This window comes from Pantherophis guttatus, chromosome 2 (genome assembly GCF_059756535.1).
Source record: "Pantherophis guttatus breed Tessera chromosome 2, ASM5975653v1, whole genome shotgun sequence".
In the NCBI taxonomy this organism is placed as follows: domain Eukaryota; kingdom Metazoa; phylum Chordata; class Lepidosauria; order Squamata; family Colubridae; genus Pantherophis; species Pantherophis guttatus.
Window position 1 is genome coordinate 162402220 of NC_142064.1, and position 24434 is coordinate 162426653.

General features: G+C 40.9%; 1 protein-coding gene across 4 annotated transcripts in view; it reads right to left on the reverse strand.

Annotated features, from left to right (window-relative positions):
* CASKIN2 (CASK interacting protein 2) overlaps window positions 1-24434 on the reverse strand; it is a 110460-nt gene that overhangs the window by 85104 nt on the left and 922 nt on the right. For all 4 annotated transcript variants that reach the window (XM_087887180.1, XM_087887179.1, XM_060691042.2 and 1 more), the window contains exon 2: window positions 7445-7968. In XM_087887180.1, the coding sequence (XP_087743306.1) occupies window positions 7445-7538 (94 nt within the window). In that variant the 5' untranslated portion in view covers window positions 7539-7968. The remainder of the gene's footprint in view (window positions 1-7444; window positions 7969-24434) is intronic.

Genomic DNA, 24434 nt, shown 5'->3' on the forward strand with positions numbered 1-24434 from the left:
GCGACAGACAAAAGGATTCACCCAAAAGTCTTACTTCTTACCACATAATTAATTAGATATTTGAGAACTCTGGAATGTAAAACAATTCATGTTACCAACAGTATCTCCTGACCCCTTTCTACAGTACATAGCAATCTAAAGAGACCCACAGAGTAAACTTCCTTTACAATTGGAGAACACTGCTTTGATCTCTCTGGATTCATATTCTGATTGCCAATGAACACAGAAGGGTTTGTGTAAGTATTGAAATAAGAAAACCTAACAAGATAACAAGAGACTATACAATACATCCAGCAGACTTCTGAGGCTTGCAATTGTTATCAGAATCCAAAATGAAATCCAGAAAAATTAAGTTTAGATATTGAACATGCCTTTTGGACAATGTGAAGACCTAATTCTCTTGAGAAGTCTATAACCCTGAGAAAAATGGAAGAAAACAGATGAAAAATCTACCCAGCCACAAGATGGATAGCCCTAACTATAGCAGTGGTGAATGCACCATGTGAAGGGCCAGACTGGGAACAAATATTCACGGAGAAAATCTGTCAATGGTTTGCTGAGAATCAACAAGAGCCTGGTGGCTCAGCAGACTAATAGCCTGTTATTATCATTCAGCTGCCTGCAATTACTGCTAGTTCGAATCTCCCCAGGCTCAAAGTTGACTCAGCCTTCCATCCTTTCTAAGGTAGGTAAATTGAGGACCCAGTTTGTGAGGGCAATAAGCTGACTTTGTATAAAATATACAAAAGATTGAAGGCTATTGCTTAACGCATTGTAAGCCGCCCTGAGTCTCCGGAGAAGGGCAGCCTATAAATCAAATTAAAAAACAAAACAAAACATTGAATTAATGGCACATAATCAATCAATTCAGCAGGAATAGCCTTAGCTGATAGTTCAAAGAAATGTTATATACTTTTCAGTATATAAATAGTTAAGTTGATTCAAATGTTCACCTGAAAATGTAATATATCAATGCAACATGCTACTATTTTACAACGAATTGAATATATCAGGAAACAATATAGCAACTGCAGCCCCAGATTCTAATTTCTTTGAATACTATCTCCTGTTTGGTACTTTCTGCTTTAGTTCTCTGTGAGCTAACAAAGGCTATCTCGAAGATATTCTAAATGCATATCTAACTACATAAAGTATTGGTATGTCAATCCATACTGGCAAGCATTGGTTCTTATGAAAAATATTCCAGTGATCAGGGTTCAGCTGTAGCTCTCTACTCAAAATACAATGTGTGGCAAGCTCAAGTTTGCCTTTGGGAATGTATGAAATAGATTTAAAGTGGCTTATGAATCTGGTCTGCTTAAACTAGTCAAGTTTAAACAAATGTGAAGGTAGCACCACTTGTTCAAAAGAAAGAGAGAATAATGAATGTGTCTATAGTCTGAACCATGAGTTAGCATAAGGCTCATTTGCAATTATATCCTCTTACTGTTTCTAGTCTGGAAATAGATAGTCAGCTTCCACCATACAACCATTTAAAAATAGTGCAGCCAACTATGTGTTTGATTCAGTATCCTGCCGGAACGTTCGGATGTCACTTTTGTCTTTGAACGTCAAAATTCCACCATCAGTCACAGTAGAAAAATAGAATAGCAATAATAAAAACAAATGATATAGTGACTTCATTAACAATTTTAGCTGTGCACTTGCAGAGACCAAGAAATAGGACATACTCTGTTACAGAATATCTCCTAGGTCCATAATGGAGAACCTATGGCACGCGTGCCAAAGGTGGCACACGGAGCCATATCGGTGGCCACGTGAGCATTGCCCTAGCTCAGCTCCGGCACGCATGCGCACACCAGCCAACTGATTTTCAGGCCTTCTGGGCCCACCTGATGTTGGGAAACAGGCTGTTTCCAGCCTCTGGAGGGCCTCTGGGGGAGGGAAGGCCCGTTTTTCGCTCTCCCCAGGCTCCAGGGGCTTTCTAGGTCCCACCGGAAATCAGCAAACAGATTGTTTCCAGCCTCCAGAGGGCCTCTGGGGGGGAGGCCGTTTTCACCCTCCCTAGGCTCCAAGAAAGCCTCTGGAGCCTGGGGAGGGTAGAAAATGAGCCTACCGGGACCCCCGTGCCATCGCGTGCCAAAAGCAGGGGGAGCTTGGTGGGGTTGCGTGGGCATGCACAGGGGAATGGGGCACATTGAATTATGGGTGTGGGCACGCGCCTGCGTGACCCCCCCACACTCCCCCCACTTTTGGCATGCGACGGCAAAAAGGTTAGCCATCCCTGTCCTAGGTGGCTGCCCAACAGGCTTTTTAAATATAAACTAGCTATTTCTTTCTTGACAGTTTAAGAACTAAAAGTACTAAATGTGACAGAATCTTTTCAGATACACAAGACTAGGCACCAGTGACTATCAAACTGTTGGCTAAGCAAACATTTCAACTTTCACCAGCATTTTCAGAGGTGTACAATCTCAACAATAAAATTGCAAAATTAACACAATTTCCAGACAGCATCACTGTGACTCTCAAAATGAGGAGAAATTCCCAGTCTTTCCACAAATGTCTGAGCAAACATTTGACCATGTCTTCTTTAAGAGTTATAGGATGATGGGTTTTGCTAGGACTGATGATGGGAAGGAGAGAAAGACAGGTCAAGTGCGGTAACGTTCTCAGAGAAGAAATGAAAACTGTAATGTGTTTTAGAAAGACCCCAGTTCTTATGAGGCAGCTGAACTAGGCTCTCCTTTTCCTTGCAGAACAACTCCTAGACATTGTCCTTTTCAAGGGATAATAGCCACCAACCCCCTTCCCGCCCCCAGGAATGTCAGCCTGAGCTTGGATTTTCCCCTTTCTCCTTTGGGGCTACGGTACCCGCCCCAACCCAGCCAACTGGCTCTTTGTTAACAAGCGCGTCCAGCCGAGAAAGTGATTGATCATCAGGGAGAAAGGCCAATGCTTTGATGGGTCGTTTAACAATTTCAATTAAACTGCTCAGCATTCAAACGCAAAAAAAGAAGAAATGTTTGAAGAAAAAAAAAGAAGAAGACTTTTCTAGAGCTATTGTGAGTAAAGCTCCTATGGCAACTTAGCAGGGTCAAAAAGGCCTTCCTTAGAAAAGGTACAAGGTTTGCAAAATGTATTATTTATTTGTTTATTCATTTATTTATTTATTAAATTTATGTGACACCCATCTTGTCCAGAGATGACCGTTTTCCCTTTCTAGTTGAATTATCAAGAGCTGGGGTAGCACATTGCTCTTCTGCTCCATGCACAGCTAGATATCACTTTTGCCCCTCTTCAATAAAACATTGCCTACAAGCCATAATCAGTAATAGGCATTGTGACCCATTTGTAGACCTATATCTTTCAAGCCATGCACGGCTTAAGAATATGCCCGCTGAATATTAAACTACATGTTCTCAAATTCCTGTCGCTGGGATTGGCACTTGATTCTTGATTATGTGCAGTGACTTTTTTTTAGATACATGAGATCCCTGAGGGCTGATCAGAAAGACACAATTCTGAATCCACTGAGACAGGGGAAGGGCTCTGGCAAGGATTTTGTTTTTTTTTATAAAAAGGTCAGCATCTCATCCTGTCTTATAGAAAGAGGCTGCTGCTGCTGGCTGCCTCCATGGCCAACTACATTCACAAGGCACGCAGCTCGTTTGAGGTGCCTAAACTGGAGATATTGATGGGTGAGAAAGGCCCTTCATCAGTTGACAGCCCACGCAGCAACTGTTCAGCCAGGTCATCCCTGAATGGGAGCCTGAGAAGGTGATGCTCAAAGTAAAAGCAAAGGGAGTGGCAAACCCCTGTCAATCAGAAAAGAGGGGCAGGAATTCCCCTTGGAATTGAGATGAGAAGGGTAGCCTCATTCGGGCTGGGGAGGAGTTGGTCCTAAGGAGAGCAGAGAAAACGGGAGGGGAGTAACTATTGGATATGAATCGGGAGGGGGGGAATCTTCTCCTCCTGCCTTTCTTTTTCCCTCTTCTTTCCAAGGCCAAAAGGTTGAGCCAAGTAGGCTTACCAAGGAATGGCTTTCCTTCCACAGGGCACTTTCTTGAGATGCTCAGGTGGCCATTACAATCCTCCCACCTCCAAAACCTTGCTGTAAATTTGTGAAATTTGCACTCATGGCATCAATTGAGAATAATCAAGCTCCCTACCAAATTAGTTCTTTAAAAATGAGATTTCATTGTATATATCAGGGGCCAGCCATTTGCAACTCAAAAGGCCCTTGGCCTAGTTTCATATGTCCTTAGCCTAATTTGAAGAGCCCTTTGCAAACAAACAATTTAGCTCTCAAAACAGGCTTGCTCTTTCTCAATACCCAACTTGTAAAAAAAGATGCCTCAGAGAAAGAAAATGCAGGGGCCACGTTCAAGTTTGATTGTGATCCTTCTCACCACTAGCAAGTATTGCAGCTCCCACCATATTAATCTTGTTCACATTAATGCAGTTCTTAGCAGAAAAAAAGACTGCCTAACCTAGCTATCAGCAATTAGATATGGGGGATTGAAGGTATAATCCAAATTTATTAGCGTCTATCCCAGGAGAGATGAAGTGTCTCAATATGTAGGACATGCGTCAGCAAGCTTTTCCTTTGAAGGCACTGGTTTTTCTGCTATAATTCTTTCTATGTAGAACTAGTATTTTTCCCTATACCCATTATTCTTTTTCTCCAGAAGAACTGATGTAGCTCCCAGGATCCACTTTCACCCAGCGATTCATTAAATGGTTGGTACCTGTACAATAAACATTAACAACTTTGCTGGTTGGGAATCCTAGGAGTTTTAGTTCCCATACTAGGTAAGGATGGCGTTTGTGAAGCTGCAAGGTAAAATACATATAGTCCTCAATTTAGGATTGTTCGTTTAGTGATGGTTTGAAATTACAACAGCACTGAACAAACGGACTTATAACCCCTACCCGAAATTCCATCCACTGTGGTCATATGAACAATATCCGATTACTCTTACAACCGACCACACAGAAGCTGAAGCAACCACTGCCTATCTTCCTCTGCTTCGTGGCCCACTGAATGCTGACAGGCCTTGGATCTGATTCCCACCTTGCTGGGTTCAAAACCCTCCTCCCCATCCTGTCATGGTGACTTTTCTGTATGCCTCCTTCTGGAAGTAGTTGATGCAGCCCTTGGACTCCCTATACAGTACACATGTTACATGGTGCTATCCTGGAAGCAGGCCCCAATTTGGGGAGACGACCCCAATGAATTGTGACCCAAAATGGGGCCTGCTTCTAGGATGGCACTATTATACAGAGAGGTTGAGGGGCAGATCGGAGATCATGTTTGGGAAGGAGAGCCAGCCAATCTGCCCCTCGGCCTGCCTACAGAGTACTGAGGCTGCGTACCACCTTCCTGGAAGCGGGTGCCCTTTCAGAGTGAATTTATTGTGGCCGCTCCCAAAATGGCATTCAGTTCCAGGACGGTGCCCAATGGCCTCTGTGTAGGAAGGCTGTGTGGCAATGCATCTGCTTCCCCAAAGAAGACCTAAGGAAAATGTCAATGGACCACCATCATGATGGTGGTGGGACTCAGTGGGTTGGAAAACAGGCCTGAGGCCCGAGGGAGACCGAGCAGGATAGGAAAGCAAGCTTAAGATCTGCGGGGATCGAGTGGGGTGGAAGGTGGAGCACACGATGCCTTAGGACAGTGTTTCTCAACCATGGCAACTTGGAAGAGGTGTGGACTTCAACTCCCAGAATTCCCTAGCCAGACATGCTGGCTGGGGAATTCTGGGAGTTGAAGTCCACACCTCTTCCAAGTTGCCATGGTTGAGAAACACTGCCTTAGGAGGTAGGAGAAGCCCGAGTCAAGCCACATGTAAGTAGGGACAAGGCCTGCCCCATGCCCGAAGCATCCTGTGCTCTGCTTAATTATCATAATGGGGAGAGATGGTTTAAGCAGGGTGTTAAGCAGGGTGATCGTACAAATGCCTTGCTTAATGGCCATCATGACTTGCAACCTGGGCAGCTTAAGAGCCTTTTTTACCGTTCTCTACCTGCAACTTGTAATTTTCCCTTACGGTTATATGCAAAGACTACCTGTACTGGGATAAATGCATCACTCACACTTTATTTGCTTCTATCCTCAGCCAAACAGGTGTCAAAGATGTTTCTTGAAGTTCGCTTTTCTGGGCAGATCATTTTAAAATCTTATGCAAATCCCTTAAATCTGAGGCAGAAAACCATCTATTTGTAAAGCCTGGAGCTTGGGCACCTGCTGATATCCTTTCCCCAATATTTTAAGTATATTTTAACACAAAAGCTTTATTTTTTCTTAATCTTCTTTCCATCTGAAGTTTCCCAATGTTGAACAGATGGCCAAAACATACTGCCAAGTAACTTATTCTGATTAAAAGCAAAAGTTAAAATTACTTTTCTTTTCATATATTTGCATATTTCATATATGCAAATAAAACGATGCAGTTATTATTCAAGATGAATCCCAAATCCCAGCACCCACACTTTCCCTGTCTATCAAATCCATATTGAGAAGATAGTTAACAATAACACCATGAGCTCTTTGCTACTATTCATGAAAGACAAACTGGAAGTCTCTAATAAAGGTAATATGCACCAATTTAAGAGGAAGAAAACAAAAAAATACATGTTGGATATGTAACAAGAGCATAGTTGAAATACAAACATGATATACTTTAGAACAGTGACAAAGAATGTGGTCAAATCACTTCAGTGCTTACTATCCCTCCATTCAGTTACTATGTGATGATGGGCATCTTAAGTGTCTTTCTTATGGTTCTCTACTTTTAAATCAGGCATGGACTGGACAATCTTTCCAATAGAGGAAGCTTCCAGGGAAGATAGTCCTCAAAAAGAAGATTGCCTTCTTAGGTAGAACTTGTATCTCACTGCTATTTCCAATATTGTTAACAATTCTGATTGCTAAGAAGAAATATTTTATAAATTAAGACTCACCCGAGAGTCATATCTTACTAATTGGTCTCTATACACTCTATATCAGTGATGGCTAACCTTTTTCCCATTGCGTGCTAAGCGCGGGGGAGTCACACGCGGGCCCACACCCATAATTCTATGTGACCCGCCCCCGCGCATGCGCGTGTGACCCCCCCCGCTCCGCCCTGCTCCTGCCATGTGATGGCCCAGTGGGCCCGGTAGGCCCATTTTTCTCTCTGCCCAGGCTCTAGAGCCTTTCTAGGAGCCTGGGGAGGGCGTAAATGGCCTTCCCCACCCCCCTGGAGGTGGGAAACAGCCTGTTTGCCGACTTCTGGTGGGCCCAGAAGGCCCGAAAATCAGATGAGCTCATGTGCCTACCGATATGGCTACACGTGCCACCTGTGGCACACATGCCATAGGTTCGCCATCATGGCTCTATAACTAGAGCCAGTTTGCCAAAAGTCACAGAACTGTAACTAATTTACTATTGAGCCAAGTGAAAGCAAAGTATCATGTTGGGGTGTAAGGAAATACTCACTACTTTTGGACACCTTGATCTTTGCTACCAATTTCTGCACACCAGGTACATCCTCATTTTTCACAGCCTGGATCAGTTCCTGTTCTCGCCCCATGATGAACAAGGGCACTGCTCCCAATTTATGAAGCCATCCAGATGCTCCGTATGCGAGATAACTACTCAAGAGAAAGTCCCAAAAAACGGTGGGAGCAAAAAGCCCAAGACACAAAAATATTTTCAGAACTCTCACAGCACATTAAAAAAAAGTCTAGTAATGGTGATAAATACTATTGGGCATTAAATAATTTGGTGCTTAATGACTAGATCTCAATTGTGGGAAGATATTGGGAAGAAAAAATGAATAGGTCGAAGCAACAGAAACAGTGTTATATTTAGCAGTTCTTGCTAAATAAGTGCATTCTCTCCAAATCTCCAGTTCTTCCTAGGCAGGTAGAGGTTCATCTCGAGTGGTAGGAATCCGCTGTTTCCCCAAATCAATAGATGTAGAGCCTCTGCAGCCAATGCCTGTATTGTTTCTCAGATACCTATGAAAACAAAAGGCAGAATGAGTTTTTTCAAAGACTTTCAAACCACTGGAATAAAGGTAGTTCTCGACTTATAACCACAATTAGGACCATAACTTCCATTCCTAACTAAGGTAGTTAAATGAGTTGCACCCAATTTTATGATATTTTTTACTATGGTTGTTAAGAGAATGGCTACTGTTAAGTGAATCATGAAGTCATTAAGAGAATCCAGCTTCCTTATTGATTTTGCTTATCAGAAGTTGGCTAGGAAGATCACAAACTGGTGGTCACATGACCCCAGAAACTGCAACTGTCCTAAATGCATGCCAAGTGCCAGAATTTTGATCATGTGACCTCGAGGATGCAGTGATCATACGTGTGCGGATTGGTCATATGTCACTTTTTCCAGTGCTGCTGTAACTTTGAACAGTTGCTAAAGAAATGTTTCCAGGTCAAGGACTACCTGTATTGTGCTAATATAAGTCCTGGATTATAGGCAATTTGCTCTTTTCAGTTCAAGCACAATTCAATACTAGATAGACTATATGCTCCATGAAATGAATGTTTCACTAGATACACAACAGATGAAGGGGAGAAAGAAAGAAGTAGCAGTTGGGCTGAGAAATCTGATTTCCCAACTACTATAACTCTCCCTTAATCTTTATGTGCTTTTCAAAATGTTTACCATTAAACTCTTGAGGACAATTTACTGTTAAATAATTGGTAAATGAGAATAATAATGTAATAAACTGTTAAATAAGAAAATGTTGGATAGAGGATTAAGCACAAAAGATTTGTAACCGATCAATACACTTTCTGTAATTGTAATGGATGATAATTGTTTTATGTTTTAAGTATTGTTTAAAAATAAAAAAAAATTCCAAAAAAACCCCCCAAAAAGCTCTTGAGATCTAAAGGCTTTCTCTGTTAACATAAGCCAAAATCAAGGGTCTCAAAATTCTGCAGAAATTATCTGTAATATTATTAAGTGTGTCATTAATGATATATTTGCAACCGTATGCATTATTAGATCATAAGTAAACAGATTTCATGGCCTACGGAATCTTTTAAAACAAAACAAAGCAAATATTCATCAATTGAACTCTCATGTATTTGTACAATGGTTCAATAGTGAGAGGTCTGCTCAGAAATGATAGAAGAGTTAAGTTCTATCTTTGCTTACACACTCAGTTGGCAGAATTCGCTCCGTTTTAGGTTCTTCACACAACAATCCAATCTTGATGTTTTTTCTACTTCCAAATTTAAAGCAAAGAGACAAATGAATTTGTCCACATTGCTAAGATGAGAGAAATGGGTGAAAACAGAATCAGAATCATTGCATTTGAATTTATTTGCAAACAGGAGACAAAATGTCGTTTCTATCGCTGTTTTACAGCATCAGTAACTGGATATAGTACTGAATAATATATTACTGTATCTGCCTCTCACAATATTATTTGTGTCTATGCACCTTTTAATAAAAAAAACAAGCACAACACTCTGAGTTCAGCTTAAACTTGCTTCTGAACAAAGCTAGGCTTTACTAAAAGATGCTGTAAAGAAATTGTGAGCAATATCTGTAATATGCAAACAAGAGAATTGAAATGGCCTTAGCATGTTGTTCTCATGCCTGGTTAATCAATATTCAGTGCTATTTCTCACTCATGCCTAATGCCTTACTATCACAAACTTTGAGATATAGGAAATCTGGGAAAAAAGGTCGTCTTGGGCGCGACATTAAAAGCTGTGAATGAAACATTTATAGGCCAGATCAGCCTTTCCAAATATGGATGTTACCAGTTTAAACTACCCTGTTTCCCCCAAAATAAGACATCCTCTGATAATAAGCCCAATCGGGCTTTTGAGCGCATGGCAATAAGTCCAAACGTTTATTTCAGAGTTCAAAAAAAAAAATAAGACAGGGTCTTATTTTCAGGGAAACACGGTAGTAATTCTATACAGTATGACCCCTCCCCATACAGCCAATAGTAAGGGATGTTTAGAATTGTTGTTTAAAACAGAGCTCCCCAACCTTTCTGCCTTTGTGGACCGGATTGGGTGGGGGCAGGAAGAGGGGATGGGTCCACAGGAATGGCGGGCATGTATGCACAGCTCCAGTTGCATGAGCAGCGGGCAAGCCTGCCCGCCGCTCATGCAAATGGAGTGTGCATGCATGCGCTCACCCATTGGTTGTGCATGTGGGGATGCGCGTGGCCCAGTTCTGAATGACTCAAGGCCTGGTAGTGGACCGAGGCCCGGGCCTGTGTACCCCGATTTAAAACATCAGAAAAATCCTAACTTTGAGAAAACTACCTAGAAAATGTGAAACTTAAAACACCGCAAATAATATTTAGCCAATAGCTATTGTAACAAAAATAAAGGGGTGCAAGTAAGTTTTAGGTATATTTTTCTAGGTCTAAAATACACCTAAAAGAACCTTTTAGCCAGTGGATTTGAGTGAGTTCTCTTACAGCAGATGATTTACTCCTTCTTCCATACATACAAACACTTCATTCCTTAAAATAAGGAAAGGCTTTAACTGAGTTTTGAACTTTGCTTGGTGATATTCATATACAGAAAAAAGCAATGTAGATGTCATCATACAAATAAAATAGAAATCAGCTAACTGTATTTATCCAGGTACTTAGAGAATTACCATTAGAGTTGTCTTAATTTGTTTAGGTCATTCTTCTTGTAATCAGAACAAGGTTCTTATGATGAATTGATCACCTTTGTCACTTGATTTCCTAAACCAGGAAAGGTCACACCAATCCATTTCTACCCTTTCCTCTATAAGGATTATGGATCTGCTCTCTGAAATACTAAACAAACACTACTGAATTAATCTGACTTTAACCCTCCAGTGTGTATTTGTTTGAATCTACTGCTTAACAATAAGATGCAATGAGACATGTGCAGATCAGTACATTGGTGAAACAAAACAACCACTTCACAAACGCATGGCACAACATAGGAGAGCAAACACATCATGACAAGATTCAGCAGTCCATCTGTATTTGAAAGACAGAGATCACTCTTTCGAAGACAGCAAAGTCCACATTTGGATAGAGAGGACCACTGATTTGAAAGAGGGTAAAAGAGGCCATGTATGTTAACATTGAGCATCCCTCTCTCAACAGAGGGGGAGAGATAGGACATTATCTATTTCCTGTCTACAACACAGTCCTTTCAGCAGTTCCAAGAAGATTCCACCCCCATTTGCACTCTGATACAGGTGACTCTGACGGCACAGATAAACCCCCAAGTGGCCCCAAGAGCTCTCAGGGAGAGTGCTAAAGACCATATGACTGCAAAGAAATATGATCCTTTCAAACCCCCTCCCCCCATCCTGTCAGAACTAATCCTTCCATCACCCGCCATCCTGCCAGAACTGATGAAGCTTCTTAGATGAGAAGCAAAACATCTTCTTCTTCTTCCTCAAGGGAAAAAAACAGTCCTGTTGCCTTTTGAAAAAGTACCTTTGAGGCATGATAAACGACCAGCCACTCTTTTTTTGACCATCTTCTCTTGTGTTTGGGGGGAGTAGATTTCCCCGTTCCATTATTAATATGTGTATATTGATTAAATGATCTAATTTGTCTAAACCATAACCTAGAAGGATTGTGTAACTGTGCCGCAAAAAGAGACACGTTATTGAAACAAAAATCAAAACCCAGATGTGTACGTTTGCCAATCTTGCATTTCTCTGGTATTGTCTGAAGTTTTGAACTGTAACTGTCACTGTCCTACTCACAAAGGCGATTGCTGTGATGGCTGGGGATGATGAGACCGGTTGACTATTGATGGAGGATCCTAACTTGGGAAAGGTTGTCATTGTTTATAGCTATGTCTCTTTTCAAACAAGATGATTTCGGAAGGACAACCAGCAACCATTCCTCATTTTTTGACCTCATGCCATCTTCTCCAAGGTTACTCAAAGGCCTATCCTATGTGGCATAAATAAAAAAGTATTTTAGTTCAGCTTGACCCAATCAGATAGGAGCCTGGGGAGGAAATATTGCAGGGCCAAATGTGCGTTTACATTGAAAAGGAAGTCTGCCAGCACATTAAAAAAAAAGCTGCAGCACTAATAAGTAACCTTCCTTTTTTTACCCCTTCCTCTGTTAATAGACATAATAAGGTCATAGTAAGTAGGAGTCTGTTGGACATGAGCTGAAGTAGAAGTGAGGGTAAGGCATGGATTCTCTTATTCAGACAGTACTACCCCAACAGCATTCTTGTTGTTGTGCATATATATATTATACTTTCAAACAAGGTATCCAGACAGAGTGTTAATATTCTGTTTATAAATTTATAAAATGCAGGGATTGCTTGCTGCGGTACACCAAACACATATAGCAACGGAGAATTACACAACAGATTGAAAATCCGGTCTGTCCTTTCAGTATCCCAACTGGAACTTTTTTCTAGGCAAGACTTTTTTTTAATCTACCAAGACATAGCTGAGAAATCATTGTTTTTCTCTTCCAGGCAGAAGAAAACAGAAGCTCCCTTAATCCACAGGAAAGCTCTCACAAAGACTCCACTCAAAAGCATCCCCAGTGGCTGTGGTTTCTTCAGTTTGTGTAAGATGACTATGAAAATATGTTTACTGCTTGGCACAGTTGTCACCAATAATGGACCTCCCTTCTTTTTCTGTCTCAAAGGGAGCTGAGTGTTAAGGGCTTGTGGCACATAAAGCGACAAATAATAATAGGAATAATTAGGAAAACTCTGAAGCAAACAGTTTTTTAAGTCAGAGGAGTTGAACAGTTAACACACCAGCATCCTCCTCCATTGAGTATTTCTAATCAAGCAATGGTCTGGACTAAATATAGTAGGTGGGGAAAAAAAACTTTTCAAACAGACTGCTGGACCTGGGCCAGGGGGTGCTTATGTCCTTATGTTCAAAATGGATAACATATAGGAGAGATATAAAGTCTGCTCATGCTTTTCACTACCCTCCTCCACCCGCCTCTTTACAAGGGAAAGTAACTTTAAGAGGCTACAACTGGAATGAAGAACCTTTGGGAGAAACTATTATTTAGCTTTCAGGGAGTATTAAGCCATCAAATGATAAGATACAATAAATAAAAACCGACTTGTAAACAAATGCCTAAATGGAACCTCGGTGTTCAGAGAAATCTCTCTCTAAATAACGGACACCAAAAGCAAACTATGCAGGGTGGGGGAAGGGATGCTGAATCCCTAGAAGCATCTGACTTGCTCTTGTTAGAAACAGTAAAGGTATAGACTTCTTTGAATCAACTAAATTCCTAGTGAACACATGTGGTTTTCATGGCAACAGTATGTAAATGTTTGCCATTGCCTCCTTCTTCAGGTTTTTTTTTTCTACTTCTCAGCATTGTCAAGAATCTTGGGTCTCCCACCCAGGAACTAACTAGGTTCCCCCCCCCCCGACACACACACACACACACACACACACACACACATACACACAGCTTTCTGAGCTCAGCAAAGTTGGCTAAGTGCTGCCCTTTGCTGTGTCTGAATGTTGCACTAAGTGGAGCTTGCATTTGGTCCCAGGGTACTTCTTAACTGATGCTCAGTTAACTTATAATTAGGATCTAGATGATGCAGACATTAGGCAGGAATAGATGGTTGTGTATGAAACATTTTAGCACACTTGCTATTAATAAAACGGCAAATCGCATAGGGCCACAGCTCAAGCACTTTGCACTCTAGCTTCTCTCCATCATTTAACAAACTTGATAGAAATAGATAGGACTCAGAACTCATTCCTACAACAGAAATCTCAATGTAATAGATCTATCTTATTAATTCTGAAGGGAAGTATTAATATCTATTACACTGGGATTTCAAATATATGTATGTGTATACGCATATTGTCCCCGGGTTAAGAACATCCGACTGAAGAACAATCCCTAGATACGGATGGGCTGCCTATTACTAAAAATGGTAGACAGCATTCTCTTTCCTTGAGCCGACAAAGCGCTGAAGCTGTGCAATGCTTTCAGGAACTGCTGAAGCCGCACTTTTTTAATATACAGCCTGTTCTCAGAGGTTTCCTGGAAGCATTGCATGGAGAATGCTGTCCGCCATTTTTAATAATAGGCACTCCATTTGTAAGTACAAGTTCCAACACAAATATAAATTTGGATTACAGAGAGAGTTAGAAATGGGACTCATCCTTAACCCGGGGACTGTATGTATATGTATGCAGTATGTACATACAGAGCCGGTGTGATGTAATGTTTGGTTCAGGTGCTAGATTAGGAAGGGGCAGCCTAGAGTCTAGTCCTCCCTGAAGCACAAAAGCTTCTGGGTGACCTTGACTAGTTATTCCCTCTCAATCCTAATCAGTGTCAGGCTCTGCTGGCTGATAAACAAAACCTCTTGTCGCTTCATGCATTGTAGCTTTTCTGTAAGAAACTAAGCAAGCACACTGCAAAATCAAGCAGACCGTGCAAGACAAATATAAGAAAAGCAACAACATATAAAAACACACCCATACCTACGTCTCTATAACTAGGATGTAATCATTCCTTAGCCTGGCACAGGCAAAAAGAGTTTCAAAGTGGCCAAGGAAGAGGACTATCAGCAGCAAGATGCTCAGAAAATGAAAATCCCACAAGATTTGCCAAATTAATCCCTTACTATGAAGCATAGTTTGGTCTATAAAAAGTTAAACAAGGAAAAACGTGACACCTGTTTGTAAATTTCACCGCCTTCTTTTGTTTTCAGGAATTTAAGGAATTTACTATAGTACCTGGGAAAGTAAAGAAAGCAATCTGCATATTTAAAAATACTCACTACACAATTGTTATGCACCTCCTGCGGTTGAACACTCACACTGAAAACAGGTTCTATAAATATGTTTTTTGTCCACCTGTCCCAAGATAAGATCTTAGGTATTACTTGCCAGGCACCTTTGATATAGAGTGAATAGTCCTCATAATAATTTATTGTATGTGTTTCAACTTTGAACAGGACAAAGTCTTCAGCAGACTTTTTCTAACTTCCCTCAGTTTATCCCTTCCCCGTACTCATTATTTGAGTCAGCCAGAGTTGTTGAGAGCTTGCAGAATATAAATTGTTGTTGTTGTTGTCCAGTTTGCTAACTCATTATCTTGGTTCAGAAAACATGCTAACTCTAAACCGAGTTTAATAAAACATAATTGCTGTTTTCTCTGAATAGGCTATACTCAAGCAAATAAAACTGAGTAATGGTATAAAGTGAATGGCATGGTTCACTCTTGAGACTAATAACTTTATGCCCACAATAGGCTGGAGGGCACCTAGGTCCTTTGTCTCAAATGAGATGGTTTGTACTGCATATACATACGCCTCTGTTCATGTTCATGCTTGCAGGTCAAGAGGAAATCAGCTGGCTTTGAAGCAAAGCAGGCAAATAGGCTGACTGGCTGGACATAGCAGTGGTGGGCAAGGGAAGGACTACCAAAGATTCTGCTTCTTGAGCTAGTAGGTGCTCCAAAAGCATTGAAAGGGTCAAAGAACTCAAACTGTGTAGGGAGATCCAGAACTAGGAAAAAAGGGAAAGACCCAGAAGGGAGGATGCCAATGACATAGACCAGACCAAATTGCAATGGTGAAAAGAATTTAGCTGGTAGATTGGCCAACACAGGAGTATTCGGGAGGAAAATCAGCAAACCTAGTAAATTCAGCTGGCAGATCAGTCAATGGAAGTTGGGAACGGGCTAGGAGACTTGGCTGGCAGACTGGCCAGCACAAAAATGTGGGTTGGCTGCTCATGGCTTTTAGCAGACTGGAGATATCCAGGTTTTCAGGCTGAGAAAACACCTAGAAAAGCGTTGGGAAGTTTGGCCAGCAAGATCAACAGCGGGAGCATGTGTCAGTAGCAATGAGAGATATTGCCAGGGCAGCAAAGAGCTAAAGCCTGATCCAGGTGAATGGGGCCCCTTCCTCCTTCACCAAAAAGAGAGAGACAGAGGAAGACCTCATCTGGGTGATCTTTTCACTGCAATTAGGGCAGCCAATTTTCTTCAGGCCTAGTCAGGGAGAGAAAAAAATTGGTTGGGACACTACCAGTTCCACCGAGATAGCTTCAACTCCAACGCAGCCTAAACCTAGCCAGAACAATAGGATAAATTATTAACTGGGAACAACAGAGAAGCTCACTCAGGGGGCTACTTTAAGCCCTGCCAGAAGTAATAGTAGAAGAGCAGCCCAGACCACCACCAGTGGCAAACCAATCTGGCCCATCAGCTAGGCGGCTCAAATCCAGACTGTGTACTAAAGAAGCTCAGCAGCAATGAAACATCCCGTCTAGAGCAGAGCAAAGCCACCTGCCTTGCCAATGACCACTAAGTTTGAGTAGAAACTAGAAGTCACTCCACTGCAGAACCAAGCCAACACCAGCCTATAGAGTGATGGCTGAGGATTGGGAAGTGGGAACAATGAAGATGAAAATCTCAGTGTCAAAGCACAGCCTGGTAGTGGCAGATATCACCTACAAGGAATGAAACAAGGCTAATAAGGGCAACAAAGAAGGATAACAAAATATCCTTGTTATAGTTTAAAATGGCAGGTTGATCTAGTCCAGCAGCAATTGCTCAGTAAAGCCACCTACAAGAGGAAGCATAGGAACATAGAGAGGTGGGAAAATCTACTTTCCCACACTCAATTGTTTTGGAAACAACCAAGGTCAAACCCAGCCGGCTACAGATTAGCAGTGGTTGGTCTGAGAATTGAACAAGAGGTAAGAGCTCTAATAATCTCAGGAAAGGTAAACCTGAAGGTAATTGACAAATAAGAATGTGAAAGGGAAACAACCTTTTGCAGTCAATTTTGCTTAAATAATAGGCACCCCTTAGGTATTTAAAGGGAAAAAAGCTTTACTGTATATGTGACTGTTACAATAGAAAGCAACCCAGGAGTTGGTCTGTGTGCTGCCTGTGTGTGCACCATTCCCCACCCCCAAGACCCTGTCATACTCCCTGCCCCCCCCACCCACCCCCACTTGGTCTAGTGTATTGTGCAAATTCAGTCATTGAACACATCTAAAAATGCGAAGAAAAAACACTGCTTCCTAATAATTGGCAGGGTGGGATACAAACGTGAGCCACTGCTTGTTCACTCATGAACAAGTCCACTCGCTTTTCAACCTTGCTGCTTTTCATTGGAGGGAGCCACTGAGTGACGAGCCTTTTCACCAACAGATTCAGAACTTCAAAAACGTTATTCTGCCTTTGCCCTTTCTTTTAATTCCCCAAAAGCTTCCTGCAAGTAAAGCATCAGTAAGGACTTTAAAATATTCTGAGAATGCTCAGTCCAAGTGTACTTTTACTGTGAATTTTATGTTTCATTTATGTTTTTTCAGGGGAACACTTTTTCACATGGGAACCTGGTAGTGTTTTAAGCAATAAAAAGCCAGATTCTCATCACTTTCAGAGTTTTAGCTTGTTTCTCTCAGCTTTTTTGGAATAAACATTTGAAGCAAGGACAGGATAGTGCTCTTGAAATCCATTTCCCACCCCAAAGCATTAACAGGATGGGAAGAGAGTAATACTGAAGCATAAGGAAGCACAGAAGCTGGGTTTCTAGTAGAAAAGCTAACAGCTATTGTAGGAGTGCAGGACCCACTAAAACATTCTTGACTATTAATGCATTGGCTAAATTTTATCTGCATCTGTTTTGAAAATTTTCTAAATGAATCTTGCAGCTGGCAGCAAGATAGCCAGCGTCTAAGCATCACATAAGCAGAATGTGAATAATGTTAACCCAAGCATTTTGTTAAGCATAAAACTTAGCAGGGACACTTAGATTTTGACTAGCAAACAGATTTAAAACATTTTGTAATATAAGCTTCTAAAGATGTATCTGAGTATACAGTATTAGTTTTGCGTTATTTCAGATTTGTTGTGTGCCTGCTCATGTTTCTGTATCAGTACCTGATGTTTTAAATCTGTACTAACCATCTGTTATATTCTTCCAATTAAAAAAAAAAAGTCAAGAAAAGGAAAAAGGGAAAAACAAAACCAAGAAGATATACTTATGATTTTAACCCAGATTTCTGATTGAAACTTTCCAACAAGTCGCTGACTGAGGCTCCTGTGTATTAACCTGCTTCTTTGCCCCTTCACAAGAACATCTCCTTTTCTCTCGGAGTGTCTATGGAGATTCTCAGTCATCCAGGTCATGGTTGTCCCAAAAGTGCTTTTTTCAGAAGGCAACTGGATTTTGCTTTTCCTTGAAGATAGAAGTCAGAACTGAACAAACTTCTTGGATGAGAAGCAAAACATCTTCAAGGAAAAACAAAGTCCAGCTGCTTTTTGAAAAAGCAACTTTTTGGACTGTCCTCTGGGAGGAACAAACCGACAAGCATAGACTTTATGTGAAGTGGGTAAAGGCCCTGCAATAATTTAACAAGACAAATATTTTCGAGTATTTGAAGATTAACATGCTCCGCTTTCCATTACCTCACACTTCCTCCAAAGTTCTAATGAGTTGATGAGTTCTTTACAATCTTTCTTCTGAACTTGGCTCCCTTATAAAATAGATAAATCAAAGAGACGTCTTGTCTCATCTGCCAATACTGAAGTGATCTTTACAATTTGCCCTAAGAGATCCTTCACATCTGAAACCCAAAAAAAAAAAGAAAAGAAAAGAAAAGAAAAGAAAAGAAAAGAAAAGAAAACCCCCAGACCCTTGGACCAGCATATGGATGTCCTGAGGAGAATTCCCATAATCCACAACTGTCAATGTCATTGGAATCTAACATATTTGAAAAGTAGCAAGTTGGGGAAAGAAGAACAGAGTTTATTGACATGGCATTTGATCCTTCAGATGCAATAGGATAATCTGAATGTTTCAGTGGGAACATTCTTCTTGCCTATCGGGGATCAGGGCTCTCCCACACCAAGATTTATAATGTCATCATTGCAAAGAGATTGAATTTTGTGGGGATCCAGAAGATATCCTTTCGTAACACCCTTATGTTTACCCACCATTGCTTCATTATTATTTTTTATGCCCATCCATTAAGAAGTTTAGATGGATTACCCACATAGTATATTTTGCATATATACTGGGCTGGATACATTTATTTTATTTTATTTTATTTTATTTTATTTTATTTTGAATTTGTATACCGACCTTCTCCCTGAGGACTCAGGGCGGTGAACAGCCAAATAAAAACATCCAATACAAATATTAAAATACAGTTAAAAATATATATATAGATTTGGCCCCATTAATTAAAACGATAAACAAAACAATTAAAAACACTTAAAAAGAATTAGGCCAGCCCGGCTTGTTGGAAAAAGAAGGTTTTAAGGGCACGGCGGAAGGCACTGAGGTCATGCAATGAATGTTTGTGTTGCTGCAGAAAGTCTCCCTCTTTGGGGTCATTTTGTGTGGGTCGGAGAGGGGCAGAAATTCCGACTCAGGATCTGCTTCAGCCTCCTGGTACGGGGCTTTGGACGAAGGCCAGAGGGAAGCACCACTGCTATTGAAGAGCCAGAGGGCCTCATTCCAGTGGGACTGCATCATGGCCTGGAACTGGCTAACCATCTCAGCCTGCTGAGCCTATAGGGGCCTCTACCTGGCCTTGCACTCCTGCAGGTCTTCCCTCTGATTGGAAAGCCTATATTTGTAGTCCTCAGTGAGGTGCTTCTGCTGAACCTCCTTCTTGTTCATATCCAATTTGAACTGAGCCAGCTGTTTTGCCAACTCTTTTTCATGGTGGCTGCTTAGCTCCAACAACTGCTTCCTGTTGGGGCCCTAAGGAGTTTGGGCGGGCAGGCGAGGAGTGGCTGGGAGGGGAGGGGTGAGTAGAGGCTGGCGAGGCACCCCTCAACATGAGTGACATCGAGTTGGCCATGCCCACCCAGTCACATGACCACCTAGCCAAGCCCACCCAGCCGGTCATTAGGCAGATCATATTAGTGGTCCACGGGATTTAAAATTATGAATTTAGTGGTCCCTGAGGTCCGAAAGGTTGGTGACCCCTGTTTAAGATGACAGAGGAGTTCCCTAGGTGCAAGACCATCTTGAGTCATAATGCAATGCAGCAATTGCCCAGCAGTCCACTCCTACCATCATAAGGCACATTCCCAAATTAATGTGGTGACTTCCCCGTGTGTATAGTTAGTTAATACAGAAAGGTACATTGAGCTACGAAAATTATGTGAGGAACAGAAAACAAAAATTACAAATGAATTTTTAAGATGTTACAGCAAACTTTCCCTACCACAAAAACTCCACACACAATGAGGTGAACTTGTGTTATCTTTACTGTTGGAAATCAGACTAACAATGTACAGATTGGAAAATTTCTGCCTGGAGTTAACTAGGCTATTTATAAAAATCAGCTTCGGGTTTAATTGATTTCAAGAGATAGAGCAAGACCCCTTTCGTGTGAGAAAAATATGACCGTATCTCATAAGAATGTGTTGCTGGCTTACACGTTGGATATTTTAGTGTTCCTTTTTGAAATCTTAAACACTCCAAAGACCACGTGCATCATTTACTGACCCTGAAGACAAAATCACTCGATGCTTTAGTATATGAGCTAGGTCCTTTATCTGGTGTTGCTATTGCCCATCTCCACAGCAACCACTCGGCTATGATCAGGATGACAAATGAATTGCTCATCCAGGTGAAACAAGATCTGGCTCTCTATTGGAAGCTACTTTATCATCCGCATGGCTATCTTTCCAATTTAGTACAGGTTGCCTGAAAATCTCACATAAAGTACATTCACATAAAGTGAGACAATGGAAAAAAGGGGGTTGCAGGACATGAAGTCCATTTTTGTAACCCAAATACCTTGACATGTGCCATACATTTTTTAGAGCCTCTACATTATCGAAACATGTTTTCTTCCTTGTCTCGTATTCTATGTTCAGTGAAGACTGGATTTCTAATGTGGGTGATTATCATAGCACAGGACTATGAGTTTTGTTAGCATTCTACATTTTATTTCATACAGTAGATTCATCCAGGTTAAAAGCTCCTCTTGAGCCTGAGGATTCTTCACCCGTTATGGCATGACATAGTAAGTCCAACTTCTAAGATTAGAGAGATCATATTCATTTTTAGTAAGTGGGTTGGACAAGACATTGAGGTCCATTTTGACTCCACAGTAACAGCCATGGCTGTTATAGGTATGGAAGTAAGTGGGAGACAGGACACCTAACTAGAACTATACTACATATTTAATGGTTTTGTAGATCAATATTATTGATCTATAAACCTAGTATAATAATTACTTGTAAATCTAGTAAATAAATAAACACAATGGTAAAGAGGAAAAAGAAAGCAAATGCTTGGAGAAAAGCAATCAATTGCATACAGTAATTATTTGAGGAAAACCTGTACAATGGTCTATGAATGAAGGAGGCTTAAAATGGGTAAATTATAAAAGATCCAGGATCAGGACCAAAATTCTCAGAAACTGAAGCTTGGGAGATCTAACTCACAGAGCTCTCTGAGGCTATAATGGACTTGCATAGACCCAAAGTGCTTTGTGGACAAAAGTGACCAAGTTCAATCACTACTAACGCCAACTGAAAATAACGGATTGTTAACAGATCATGAGCTAGAATTCCACCCAGAATTACCTTTAGCGGGCTCAGTAAAATGAAAGTTCCTATGACTGCCAGAACTAAAGTGCTGTTAAGTAACACCAGCTGCCTGCAATTACTGCAAGTTCAAATCTCACCAGGCTCAAAGTTGACTCAGCCTTCCATCCTTTTGAGGTAGGTAAAATGAGGACCCGGTTTGTGGGGGCAATAAGTTGACTTTGTATAAAAAAGAACACCGCTTAGGGGAGGCCGAAAGCCCTACTATATACAAAAGTATGAAGGCTATTGCTTAACGCATTGTATGCTGCCCTGAGTCTCCGGAGAAGGGTGGCATATAAATCTAACCAATAAATAAATAAATAAATAAACTATAAACCCTTCATATCAGTATTGACAAGTAACCAGCAAGTGGTCTATGGGGTGCGTGTAAATGTAAGCAGGATCAAGATGACCTTGAAAACTATAAAACCTTAAGGCAGGGGTGGGCAACTGTGGCCCTTTTACAACCTGTGGACTTCAATTCCCAGAATTCCTGAGCCAGCTTGGCTGTCTCAGGAATTCTGGGAGTTGAAGTCCACAGGTTGTAAAAGGGCCACAGTTGCCCACCCCTGCCTTAAGCATTTGCGAATTTCCATAGAGTATAGATTTTAGATAAACTGTGGACAAGGTGACTGGGCTGACCTAGCTTGAAGCATCATTAATGGATGCTTGGAACTGGTTGGAACCAGTTCTTGGAACTGGTTGGCTTGACAAAATGTTGTTTGAGAATAGCTAGCTACTGGCTGTAAACGAGTCATATTTATATTTATCTCCTATAGCAGCTGTGACTGCAGACCATTAATACTAAGTGGATTAGGTCTTTTGGAATCTTATTTAAAAACACAATATCAACATACACACTTTGGATTGGATTCAGACTGGGGTTACCCTTGTTGCCATACAGATAGACAAATATTTTACAGCAACCTACCATCTTATTCATTTGCTTTTTAAAAAATCAACTTAGAACATGTAAAAACCATAATATACAAGAAATATTACAGCTCTGTTCAAAGAATGTGTCTAGAATGATCCCGTTGAGCATAATTGTTCTTTCGTTATTGAGACACAATTATTATGGTTTACTAATTAGGACCTCTAGCTATATATAACCTGTGGTTGGTACCTTGCTTGTTAAAAAAAAAATCCATATTCTGAGTTTTGTCTCTTTCCCTTCTCCAACCTATTTTAATTACCATAATTAGAGCTATGAGGAAGCTCAGATACTTTGGGATGTCCTGTGAACGGAAGGGGGATTGGAGAACATTGTCATGCTTGGCAAGGTTGAAGGAAGTAGAGGAAGAGGAAGGATAATGGATAAGGTGGATTTACAGGAACAATGTGATTACAAGGATGTCCTTGGACAAACTACAATTTGTAACTAATGACAGTTCAAGATGGCAAGCATTTGCCTATGCAATCACCAGGATTGAAAGTCTACTTTACGGAGCCCATCTCACTCATCAGAACTATCTGATGTGATCTGAAAAAGTTATTCCCCAGAGATAACTTTTTTTCTCCAGAGACTATGAACAGGATCATATTTGCTCAACTTCCACAACCATAAGCCATAATTACCCTTCAAATAAAGCATTTAGGTTATAGTTATTATAAGTTATAAATAAACTGGACTCCAAAAAGCTGATTGTGCACCTTCTTAGAATAAAGTAATTAGAATTACTGCTCAAAAAACCAGAATTGGCTTTGGTAATCAGTCCTCCTATAAGTAACATAATAGCAAAAAGTTGCAGAATATGCATGAAGAGAATACATTCCTCTGGTAAACAAGTCAGGCCAGCCTGTTCTACCCATTTCCAGGTTCATAGGCTGCAACTGATGAGCTCTGGCACATTTCATTCTAGAAATCAAGCAAGAGTTGCTAATAGACCCCAAAGGGATTTACCATTGGCAGAGTGCTTTTTTGGCTGAGCACTTTCTCCTCAACCGATTATTCAATTTTCTGTAAATTTTAGATCTGAAATAATCTCAGTACCCCTTGTTCGCATCCCTGGCCTCTTACAATCAAAGTACAATAAAATAATTGTTTTTGTTATAGTTTTTGCACGAAACCTACTACTCAGTCTGAGATCCCCTGTATTAAAGCAATCTTATGAACTTTGCTGTTGTACATAAAGATCAACAAATGAACAAGAACGGTGCTCCTTTACCAGTCAGTGTTCTCACCAGGAGAAAGAGAGTTAAATTTTGCACATGCTTTGGCACCTTTTTCAGGCTACTTTTTCAGTAGCCTGGTTCATTGCCATCCCATCAGAACGTGTAAAACACACCCATCTTGCTTAAGAAATCTAATATACCAAATTCAGAACTCTACCTGCTGAACTCAAGTATCTGAAAATTTCCTTTCTCAAAAGTAGTGTAAAAGTTGGTTGGGGGTGAGGGACCAGGATTCAATTAAGTGACCAGTAGATTAAAGATGTTAAACAACAATTATTAAAAAATACAACCCTGGAGGGGGAAAACAAGGGGCAAACATTATCTCCACTGGAAAACAAAGCCTAGAGCAAAGGACTTGGGGAACTTTTTTTATCATAACAGTGGTGTCATTTTTCAGGCATGCTACAACGCCAGAGTTCGTAGAAAAAGAGGTGAGGCTTTGGAGGTAGACTATAGTTCTTTTTTCCTTTAAAAAAGAAAAAAAAAAAAAACAATTTCACCAACCCAAAAAAACCCTCCAGGAATATTGCTGGGCAACCCTGACTGACCCCAGCCAACATGATCAATAACGGGCTGGGGATAATGGGAGTGGTGGTAGTTCAGCGCACCTAGATGGGTCAAAAGAGGCTGCTAAAAAAAAAAGCGGACGGGGTCATCCGGGAGGCAGCAGAGGGAAAAATCAAACCTGAGAATTATTCGGGATAAAAAAGCTTTATAAAC